A 12534-nucleotide genomic window follows, 5' to 3' on the forward strand; every position below is an offset into this window, starting at 1 on the left:
AAACTGCATTGACCTAACCAAATAAACTACATCAATGCAATAAGATACGCAATAGGCGTCAAACTTTAATTAGTTCGATATACTGTAGGAGTTTTTGGATTATTTCCTCTTCCCCTTTTAACCAATACATCTTTGAGACAAAAATTATTATATTCTATGCATGTTGTGAAAATAAGGTAAAGAACAGAATTTGAGGAACTTAATATGTGAAGATAATAATAGTGTGACAATCTAATATAAGTTGACTTGGTAAAGTAGCTCTACCTTTTAGTACTAATAATTTATAATACTTTATCTGTATTATGTGAGTGATTGTGCACACATTATAAGGAAACTATGTACTTTTCAATAATATATTGCATGTTTATGCCCAACTGATGAGACCTACAAACATGTTGAGGATTGTAATACAATATCTGGAATGGACAATTAAGTTAAAACCATAGCAAGCCTCTACTTTCTAAACCAACATGATTTACGTAGTCTAACTTGTCTTGCCATAATCATAACATGCATCTATGTAAAAGGTAATGAAGCAATTAAAATAATTGAGCATCTGATTAACTCCTCATAGGTAAAGTTAGAAAACATCCCATGAACAATTGCAAACATTTCCTCGTGCAGACAGCTGAATAGACGGATGAAATATTTACAGTTGATATTTGTAAGTAAATTAACCAGAATAGGCACATGCCAAAAATAAATGCATCACTTTTTCTTGTTAGATCAAATAAGTCATAGAGTGAAACTCTCAGTCTTCTATTTTGATTGAATACATTGGAGAGCTGACATTTTGCAACAAACTATCTCAAAACTGAATAAACATTTATGAAAATAATTTTGTTCAGCTCAAATTTAGTAATGTGTAGTTTATCTTGGACATGTGTTATTCTTTGCTGTTAGCTAATATATGTTTTTTTTCTCTCTCCATGCAGAATATTTTCATATCTAGCCTGCATTGGTAATTTGGCATGGTATACTAAGACTTAATTTAACATATAGAAGAAAGGCCCCACTAGTACATAAAGTGTTGTGACAACATAAGAATTGGAACATTCTTTTAAAAAATTCAGGTAAGGACAGATACTTTTTACAAATTATTTTGTGTGTACATATTAAAATATTGGCCCTTTTCACACAGTAGACAGAACAGAAACTAAATGGCACATTGCTGCTCTTGGATAAAATAAAGAATATTCCACAACTAGCAAAGTGTTACCCAAGTTGAAATCAAACACATCTGATAGTCAACTCTTAAATGTTATTTTACACAGATAAGGAACCTGTTTTGTTTGCAATTTTTAGATGTTTGGATGAACTGAAAGAATCAGAATCAGGAAGATATTTTAGCAAATTAACCACCTTGCATAAAGTTGAAACAGATAGGACACATTTTGAAGTACAATTTTCTACAACTCCACATACAAGACTTTTTACTTTGTAAAGGGCGCTTCTCCAATACAGTTTCAATCGGTAAATAATGTGGATTTTTTTTAACTATCTTAAGGAGTTGGAATATGTGGAATCAGTTTTTTTCCCTTTAAGCATTTAGTTTAAATAAACAGTTGGAGACTCAGTAATGTTAATGTTCTGTTTTTCAAATATGTAGAACACTTTTATTTTGCAAAAGTTAGCTATTCTGTGCAAAACCCTGATTATTACCAGACTAGGTAACTAGTAATCAAACTATTTGTGTTGTTCATATATTAGAAAAATGATACAAGTCAGATTCCCCTTAAAATAAAATGGCTTGTCATTTTTACTGAACTAGATAAACTAGTTATTCAGCTAGAATTTGGTAACCCATGAAATACTTACTCAAGTAGCTGTTACCTTTTGACCATAAGCACTTAACAAGAAAGAATGGTAGATAGTCTTACATATTACATAGTCCTGGTTAAAAGAGAATAAAATCCTAACTATATGTTCAGGGAATTACTTTAAAATAAAGAAGTTGGCTACTAGCAAATAGCCTGCTGGATCAAAGAAGAAAGATGGTAAGCAAACAACTAACTTTTGTAAGGTCAGTGTGAGTTGTTAGGGATAGGGATGGGCAACAGTAAAGGGAGAAACTGCAGCAAAAAATATACAATGAAATTCTTCCTCTTCCAACTCTAATTACCCACATTTCACCTTTTCATCAAATTGCGTGTCTTAACATACATGAAGAGAGTTCCAGATAAATAATATTCGAGACCCTCCTCAACAAAATTCGATAGTAATTCGAAATTGCTCTACAGGTTTCTAAGGAGTGATTAAAAACAGTTCTAGATAACAGTTCGCCTGACAAGAGTCTATACGATTTGTTGAACAATGCTGAAAGAAACACGTTTCTATCGGATATTTGTCTGGGATACAAACAGGAGGTTTAGTGAAGAGCACTTATATAAGGTAGGCAAACCAGTTTGATTACATCTAACATTTGTTGGGTCCGTACTTGCGTCGTACGCATGCTAGAGCAGTCGATTAAATCCTTTCGATTTGGACTGTAAGTTCCTCACGAAAATGCCACTCCGAAGTAGTTCTTCTCATTGACGTCGTGACCTCATATCAATTAGGAAAAAAGTCTATGAGAAAATTAAGGAAAGTACTTGCCCTCCAGACATAAAGATTCACAAATCGTAGAAAAAGTTTATTGAAAATTGCTTTTTGTTTACGCCCCAAGGTGATACATTGTAATTGCATTCGTTTGGAGGGACGGGGGACTTACTGAGAACATCCAGAGAATGCAGCTGTATTTATTTATCTAACTATCTATCTATTGATTTATTTATCTTTGTTACATGCTATTAAGGTACTTTCGATTCTTAAATCTAACACTTTCAACATAACATGACGTAACTATCTTTCTAAATCTCTGCTGAACAATTTGCAATTAACGAAAAACTTATGTCACTTATTTTAACACTTTGCTGTCATTTAACGACGTCTTTTCTTCAGTACCCATTGCATAATTAATGCTTTTATGTTGACTGACAAGGGGTTAAAAGAAAGGACATAAAAAGATATGTCATAAAAGTCAGGTATTCTATCTGAAAGATTTTTTTTAGTATAGGTTGCATTTGGAATGACGAATTGAATTATTTTAGGTAAGTAAAGATAACTCATTTTGAAAATGTAATTAAGACGTCAGGCATTTGGGAGGTTCCCTTTCAGGTGAAATAATCTCTCATCGCCTGAAAAGGAGATATTTTGAAAGTAAATGTATGGTACAAAGTACCTTAATGTCACAAAAAGTGTTATGCTAATACTTAAATGAATTGGATAAAGAAGCATGTAATAAGTTGCATGCTTTTAAAATCCTGCTACTTGATTTGTTAAATAATTTGTTTAAAGAGCACATTGCATATTTGTGGACATCATATTATTTTGTAAAATGGACTTGTTTGGTGTTAACATATTGTGAATGGCAAACGTGTACAAATAAGTTCTTCAGATAAAGTTACATTAAATGAGTGCATAAATAAAGTGCCAGCTACAATAAACATAACATTAACTCCTCAATTATTATTAAAAATGCTAACATTGCAAAGATAATCATTAAAAATACCTGTAGGCAGATGACAATAGGACGTATGTATATTATAGTTGTATTAAAACGTACATGTTGTAGTATTAATATGTATAAATAAATTTATGATTAAAATAATATACAATTTTATCTTAACCATGACATCTGTATTCTTCCACAATTGCTCAGATGGTAAATGCATCACACGGTCTGTTAATAACCCATGCAGACCAGGAAGTTCCAAGGTTAGTTGACTTTAGAAAGGACTTAATGCTATAATTGACCTCAGTGTTCCTGAACTAAGGAGATGAACAAATTAATTAGGGTCCTGCTGCTGATCACTGACCACTGACCCCAAGAAAAATGTTCATGTATTTTGACATTGAGGAAGTACAGGATATGGCACATCTGTAAGGCCCGCTTCCCCATAGCCAAATAACCTCTTGATATTCACTGTCTTGGATAATGTATGGAGGATGACCATTTTGATGGAGTACTGGAGGGCTGCAAGAGCCCAATGAATTATACTCCAACAAAATGTGACCACTTTATGGAAAGAATATGAGAAATGGGGAGAAAATTGGAAGGGGAATTATTGATATCTGTGTTTGTGTGTTAAACGTTGCAAACTATTCTGAACATCTTTATAAACAAAATAGATTTGAGCCTGGTGCTAGTAAATATCTCAAACATGTTCGTTCAAAGCATATACCGTTGAAATGGATTATTTTCCATATAAGCCATGTACTTAATCTAGCTTACTCTTCTGGTTCCATTTTCCTCAAAAATAGATATATATAAAAACTAAAATAAAGTCTTAAAATGACTAACATAAGAAAAATTTCAGAACATAGATAAACAAATCACATATCACATTTACCGTTAAGATAGGCAAACATCTTCCCATTTTTATAGTGGTTTTGCAAAAAGGCTTTGAGCCATATGTTAAAAAGTAATATTTTAGAAAGTAATAGAAATGATTATCAGTTGTGTAAACTATTTTAACAAAATATAAAGCAAAATAAATTGCCAATAGACAAAAGTCTTGTAGATACTATTTAATAACTGATGGAAGCAAATATTTAGACTTTATGGAATTCTGTCAAATGTTTGTATCACCCATTGTTTTTTTATAAAATAAATTATCAATATTTTATCTTAAACATTAAAGATACTTTAATATTGGACTTACATACAGTAGAACGTAACCATACATAATATAATTTGTAGGTACATAATTTGTGTGTAACACATAGCACAGTACTGTGAACTGTGATCCTCAAAATTAATATTATATCAAAATTATATTATTTTCTCATTGGCAGTAGTAGAAAGAATTGTATCTCTGTTTGTGTATATGCGTATAGACAGTTTAAATTTCAGCTTTTTTTTCCCCTGTGTAGGCTTTGATAACTTTTTCCTGCTTACATTGGACAGTAGATTTCAGACTCCAAGAAAGAAACGTTCACAGATGAAAAAAAGCTATTCTATAATAGAAAGACAATATTTCTAATTTGTTAAATAAGGATTACAATGGTAATATTAGAATGTATGTATCATTGCAGATGGAAGCTAAAATTTCCTGCAGGCAATTGGTTTTATTGTAGCTGAACATTTGACTCAAGCTAATTCTGGTAACAGAACTATAACAAAATTGTTGATGGTAGAAGGTTATCAGACTTAAATTAGAATTCTATGTATATATTCTACTATAGTCCAATATTAAAATATATTTAACTGTAATGGTTTATTGGGGAAGTAAAACAATAGTGGGAGATACAAACAGTTGATTGATTCGACAGAAGCCAATACATTTTTTATAATCAAAAGCTAAGTGGAACGTGTAACATTTCAAATTAAATGTGTATTAAAACTTAAAAAGAACCTGTAGTAAAAATATCACTGTGCTATAAAAATGTAGATAAATTACTGGATCTGTGGTACTTTCAAGTATCTGTATTGAAAAACAGAAACCTTCTTTTACTACTTCCAATTATTACAAATAAAATACTTATTTTTTTGTAATAAATTTGAGATATGAACTAATAATCTGCTACTTTTTTCAATTACATTTTTGATTTTTGTGGAGCAATGTGCGATATCAGATATTTTGGTGTTATTTTTGTAGCAGAGGTTTCGGGTAGATTGGGTTGCGTTATTTGGAGCAAATACAAAGAGACATACAGAAAAAAAATCTTGCTATTTTAATATAAAACAGAGAATATATATTTCACAGATGTCTGAGGTTAATATTGGCAAGTATTTACACAAAATAGGAATGTATTTTTATAGGGCGGTGTGGTGAATTTTAAGGAATATTTTGAGATGTAAAACAATTAACTAGAAGTGATTGGACCTGTTAAGCAATTTTTACATTATAATTGAGAATTTTACGCTAGTACAAGACTTGATGAGCAACATGAGAGTTCTATTGGATGTAGCAAATGATTCTCTATCATGTATATTGCATTCTGCATTGTCTAAATTATAAAAATTATGGGCAGATATTTTTAAAAGAATACAAATAATATTCTGGTCAGAAATCAAACCTATAAACATTGACTAGAAGTTAATCAAATACACAGAAAGGGAACATTCACTGTATTATATTAATCAATTGTCATAAAATGAAATTTTCATTTTAGTATATAGTATGTTTGTACAAAAAATCTGTAATTGATAAAAACTTGCAGATGCTTTGTTAATTGTAATCCAAAATAGGTAGTGTACAGCTTGTGCTACATTTGGTTAAATGACGTGCTTTAGTTGCTCTCAATGTACATATATATATATAAAAAGATCTGCTTCCAGATATTTTATATAAATAAGGATAATCTCGATTATATAAATGTATATTTCTTTACTGTTACATATCTCTTAAATAAGAGGTAACAAATAACAGAGTATTTCAAATTTAATGGAAGACACAGGAAATGCGTGGACTGTGCTTTCATGGTATTGTTTGTAGCTGTTGTTTGATTATATTATTTGGTGACTAAAACATAATTTAAGTTAAAACAAAAAAAATACAAATGAACAATTTGAGATGCTGTTGAATTAGAAGAGTAATGAAGCACAAAAAATGAGATATGGTTTCTGCTATGTAAAGCAATATCCTAAAACTGACTAGACAGTAAGATACTATGAATAATATCAGAACATAAGTATCAAAGGTATATTATAAATCATAATTTTCCATCGTTTTAGAGTACTGTTTATTTTCTCCCCAACCTGTCTCCTTTATACTACACAGATAGGAATTTTACAATGATGAAATAACAAATTGCTCAACAATTTTCTCTTTTTCTCTTTTTAGTTAACATAAAGTAAGCTGAATATATTGTTTTTATTGCTGATGACTGAAATTACAACTTATATTGCAAGAGCAATTTGATACTTGTATAAACATAGTAAATTTCAGTTTTAAATTATAATCTATACACTTTCCAGGCAATAAAATACATAAAATAAATCCAAAACTATATTTACAAATGAAATAACATTGTAAATAGCGACTAAAATCACTGCTTGCAATGCAATGTTATATTTTAAGGGATCTTGCTTAAATACGAGGGACAAAAAGTGATTGATTAAATGACATTCATTGTGAAAAGAGCAGTGATTGTAAATAAATGGTTTCTGAAGTGACCCTGGATTTTGTGCCCGAATATTTTCTGTCTCTTGTTATTTTTCATAAATGTTGCACACATTCTGATCAGAACTATCACTTCCGTGTTTCTCTGATAGAGAAATCTCGCGAGATGATAGTGTGGCGGTGTGTGTGTGTGTGTGTGTGTGTGTTGGGGGGCGGGGTTTGCTGTGAAGATAGAATTGTGGGAGATGTAGTTTCGATGGCCGCGCGCGCAGCGGCGGAAGAGCATGGTGAAAACCACAAGTCCCACAGGCCAGGCGATTAAGCGGAAATGATGTATAAGCGACATAATGATTGACAGGTGTTTGAACCATTGGGCGACGGCAGCGCGCTAGCGTGAGCTCGCCGAGCCAATAATTGGAGGCAAGGGTGTGCGAGAGAGGCGGACATTTGCTGGTACGTGTCCGCTTGCCGATTTTTCCGTGCTTGTAAGGAGTTCGTTGGTGTGGCTGGTGCTGGGGCGATGGGTTCCGCGCTGCCGTTGGGCTCTCTGCCGGCGGCGGAGCTCTTTTACTGGCTCGGGGTGGCGACGCTGACCTGGCTGTCACTGAAAGCGGCCTGCCGGCTGCTGAGCGGCGCGCGTGTGTTCGTGCTGGGAGCCGGCGTGGAGGTGGGACGCTTCGGCCGCTGGGCAGGTGAGTGTGGGAGCCGCGGGCCGGGCCGGGTCAGGTCAGGCTGGAGGGGAAAGTGGTGGTAGTGGGGGAGCGGCAGGCCGCCAAAACTCCTGACCCGGAGCCCTTGTAAAGCGGCTGCTGGTGCCCTAGGGCTCCCGAAGTTACTGGCAGGGCAGTGGGAGCAGCACACAGTGATCTGATGGGAGTCCACTGTCCCGATCCAGCTTGTGCTGACCATTTACCCCGCCCCCCCCCCCCCCATGACCCACTTTCAGCGCTGCAGCTTCTCCCCCCAGCAACAGCTTGCTTAACTTCCAATCATTTTGTTAGCCCGCCCAAGTTCTTGTCTTTTTTTGTTGTTGTGGCTTTCCTTTCCCCTTTTTTCCGTACAGTATCTCTATCACAATTCGTTTCTTCCATTGCAGGATATTTGTCACAGTAACCTGCGGTCAGAGCTTGGGGTGATTCACTAGTAAGGTGCCCCTGACTTGGATTGTTCCCTTTACTATAGTAGGGACAATCAGCACGGATTTGTTGAAGGCAAATTGTGTCTTTGATGAAGTATCAGAGGATTAATGAAGGCAGTGCAGCAGATGTTGTGCATATATGGACTTTCAAAAGACGTTTGATAAATTACCACAACAGATTTGTTTGGAAAATAGAAGCACATGGGATTAAAGGGATGGTGCTAACTTGGGTTGATAATTGGCTATGGGATAGGCAGCAGAGAGTAGTGGCAAATGGATGTTTTTCTGACTGGTGGACCAGTTATTGGAACCATTGCTTTTCTATGTAAATTAGCTTGACTTGGGTATAGGGAGTACATTTTAAAGTTTGTGGATGACAACATTTGTAGCAAATAGTAAGCAAGGAGGACACAGACAAATGGGTGAAATGAGCAGACATGTGGCAGATGTGGTTAAATGTGAGTGATTCACTTTGGGAGGAACAACTTGGAGAGTAGAATCTAAATGGTGCTATTTTGAGGGGCTGCATGAGCAGAGGGACCTGGAGGTGCATTTTTGCAAATCTTTGAAGGTGGCAGGTCAAGTTGATAAGTGTTTGAGAATGTGTATGGGATACTTTGTTAATAGGGGAATTGAATACAAAAACAAGGAAGTCATGCACCTTTACAATTCAATGGTTGGGCCTCAGCTGGAGTATTGCATACAGTTCTAGTCAGCACACTTTAGGAAGGATGTCAAGGCCTTGGTGAGGATGCACAAAGGAGGTTTTTGAGGATGATGCCAGGGAGGTGGAACTTCAGTCCTGTTGAGAAAGTGGAGGAGCTGGAATTGTTTTCCTTGAGCAGAGAAGATTGAGGAGTCCAGATAGAAGTATTCAAAATTGAGGGGTTTGATGTAGCAAGTAGGGAGAAAGTATTTTCTCTGGCAAGTGGGTCGGTAACCAGAAGTCACAGAATTAAAATAATTGGCAAAAAAAACTAGAGGGGTAATGAGTTTTTTTTCAGAGGGTTACTATCTGTGATTCACTATCTGTGTGATGGAAGCAGATTCCATTGGGACTTTTAAAAGGCAACTGGACATGTACTTGAAGAGATCTAATTTGCAGGGTTATGGGGGGGAAAGCTGAGATGTGGTACTAAATTAAAGAGCTGGTACTGGCATCGAAACAGAAAATAAGTGCAGGCGTAGGCCATTTGGCCCTTTGAGCCTGCACCACTAATCAATAAGATCATGGCTGATCATTCAACCTCTGTACCCTTTCCTGCTTTCTCTCCATACCCCTTGATCCCTTTAGCTGTAAGTGCCATATCTAACTCCCTCTTGAATATATCTTACGAACTGGCCTCAACAACTTTCCGCGGTAGAGAATTCCACAGGTTAACAACTCTCAGTGTTGAAGTTTCTCCTCATCTCTGTCCTAAATGGCTTACCCCTTATCCTTGGACTCTGACCCCTGGTTCTGGACTTCCCCAGCATTGGGAACATTCTTCCTGTCTCTAACCTGTCCAATCCTGTCAGAATATTGCATGTTTCTGTGAGATCTCTCATTCTTCTAAACTCCAGTGAATACAAAACCAGTCTCTTCATGTCAGTCCTGCCATCCTGGGAATCAGTATGGTGAACCTTTGCTGCACTCTCTCAATAGCAAGAATATTGTTCCTCAGATTAGGAGACCAAAACTGAACACACTATTCCAGATGTGGCCTCACCAAGGCCCTGTACAACTCTCTGCTCCTATACTTAAATCCTCTAGCTATGAAGGCCAACATTCCATTTGCCACCTTCACTGCCTGCTGTACCTGCATGCCTCTTCCTAATCTATCACCATTCAGATAATCTGCTTCCTGTTTTTGCCCCCAAAGTGGATAACCTCACATTTATCCACATTATATTGCATCTGTCATGCATTTGCCCATTCACCTAACCTGTCCAAGTCACCCTGCAGCCTGTTAACATCCTCCTCACAGCTCACACTGCCACCCAGCTTAGTGTCATCTGTAAACTTGGATAGCCTCCTGTGCTATAAGATTCTATGGTGTCAGCAACCCTACCTACTGCCTGTGTCTTTGCTCGCTGGCCACAGTAGCCTCGAAGTGTGTTAGTGCATTTTAAGTCGTATACCCTTGAATTCACAATTTTACAGTACAGGAAGAAACCATTTAGTCTGTTAATTGAGTGGGTGTTTTCTCCATGAACAAAGGCCAATTGCATTCTTCTGGCTCCATATACTTGGTACCATTCTTTCTAAGCAACTACTATTTTCTCAATGAATTTGTGGGCTCTGTATCAGCAACAGTTTGTAGTAGAAAATTCCATATTCTAATGACCCACTCTGTAAAGATCTCTTTTTCTAATCTTCCCATTCATATTTAAAACATCTTTTCCTCCTTACTGCTTAACTGACCAGTGGAAACAATTTATTGTGACTTAACTTAACCCATAATAATCTTTAAGACTTCTGTTGGGTTATCCCATATCTTGGTTCCAGGTCTTGTATGAGTTAAACATTAGTTAATATTTTTTGTATGCTGTGCCTCGAGATATAAATTCAAGGATTCAGCTTGACACTTTTTTTTTTAGGTTGTCTATTTTGGCCAGCTTCAATGGCCTGCATTTCTGCACACCAAGTTTCCTCCACTCTGTTTTAAAAACTTACCATTTAAGGTGTATTTACTTAATTTTTGCCCAAAATATGTTGCTTCACCTTTTTCTAGACTGACTTCCAACTTCCATCCATCTGTGTCTCCTGCTAGCCTATTCATAATCTTTACTCATCTAGTCTTTCACAATACTCATCAACATTTGCCATGTGCTCCTCTTCCTTCTCTCCTGTTTCTCCCCCCCCCCCCCCCCCCCCCGCCCCCCAATTTGATTTCAATATTGTTCCCTGAATTCTAAATTGCCAGACTGCTTGTCTGACATCCAGCTCTGGAACGGCAGAAATTTTCTCCAATTGAATATTGGGAAGACTCTGCCATTGTTTTTGGTCCCCTCCATAAACTCCGTTCCCTAGCTAGTGACTCCATCCCTCTCCTCAACTTCTATCTGAGGCTGAACCAGACTGTTCACAACCTTGGTGCCATATTTGACCCTGAAATGAGCTATTGACCACAAATCTGCAGCATAATTAAGACTGCCTATTTCCACCCCCGTAACATCATCCGTCTCCCCCCTCACCTCAACTCATCTGCTGCTGAAGCCCTCATCAATGCCTTTGTTACCTCTAGACTTGACTATTGCAGTGCACTCCTGGCTGGCCTCCCACATTCTATCCTATGTAAACTAGAGGTGATCCAAAACTCGGCTGCCCGTGTCCTAACACTCTCCAAGACCTGCTCACCCATCACCCCTGTGTTTGCTGACCCATGTTGGCTTACGGTTAAGCAATGCCTCGATTTCAAAATTCTCATCCTTATTTTCAAATTCCTACATGGCCTTGCTCCTCCCTATCTCTGTAATCTCCTCCAGCCCCACAACCCCTTCCCACCCCCCCCTCCCCACCCCAAAATGTCTGCGCTCCTCTAATTCTGCCCTCTTGAGCATCCCTGATTCTAATCGCTCAACCATTGGTGGTCATGTCTTCTGTTGCCTAGGCCCCAAGCTCTGGAACTCCCTGCCTAAACCTCTCCGCCTCTCTACCCCTCTTTCCTCCATCAAGATGCTCCTTAAAACATACCTCTTTGACTAAGCTTTTGGTCACTTGCACTAATTTCTACTTGTGCGGCTCGGTGTCAAATTCTTTATCTCATAATACTCCTGTGAAGTACCTTAACGTTTCACTACGTTAAAGGCGCTATATAAATACAAGTTGTTTCTATCAATATCTAGCAGTCTATAATGTACTTCCTGTAATACAATCGACCCCATGCTATTCTTGACTCAAAGGCATTCTTTTTGAAGTCCAGTGTAAAGATATTGGGCCAAAAATTGCGATCGGAGGCTTCCCGCGGACGCAATCCTCAGACCACTGCAGTCTCTGCGCGCACGGAGAATTACCTTTTGAACCGGCAGAGTCCTGGGCAGCGCATGACATCACGCTGCCCAGGAACGCTGTGCATGGGAGGCCTGTGGCTTAGTTTGGAAAATAATACCACCCACAAGACCTGTCAAAAATGTTAATTTGAATTGCCTATGCCCCCGATTTTTTTTTAAACTCCAGTTTTGTTGTACGGAGCTGCCATTACTTTGAATGGGAATATCCCCAAAAACAAAAAACACTTTGTACATTAAATTAAAAAAAAACTCACTTTTTAAGTTGAATGTGTTAGAAAAACCAATCTCTTTTGGAAA

At 37.0% G+C, this 12534-nt stretch overlaps 1 protein-coding gene across 2 annotated transcripts in view; it reads left to right on the forward strand.

Annotated features, from left to right (window-relative positions):
• Window positions 1-7539: 7539 nt before the first annotated feature.
• The window catches only part of LOC139280139 (very-long-chain 3-oxoacyl-CoA reductase-A-like), a 213256-nt gene continuing 208261 nt past the window's right edge, over window positions 7540-12534 (forward strand). Inside the window, exon 1 of one of the 2 annotated variants that reach the window (XM_070899670.1) lies at window positions 7540-7798. In XM_070899670.1, the coding sequence (XP_070755771.1) occupies window positions 7627-7798 (172 nt within the window). In that variant the 5' untranslated portion in view covers window positions 7540-7626. The remainder of the gene's footprint in view (window positions 7799-12534) is intronic. The other variant, XM_070899671.1, reaches the window with a different exon arrangement.

The sequence above is a fragment of the Pristiophorus japonicus genome, chromosome 14, assembly GCF_044704955.1.
Source record: "Pristiophorus japonicus isolate sPriJap1 chromosome 14, sPriJap1.hap1, whole genome shotgun sequence".
Lineage (NCBI taxonomy): Eukaryota > Metazoa > Chordata > Chondrichthyes > Pristiophoridae > Pristiophorus > Pristiophorus japonicus.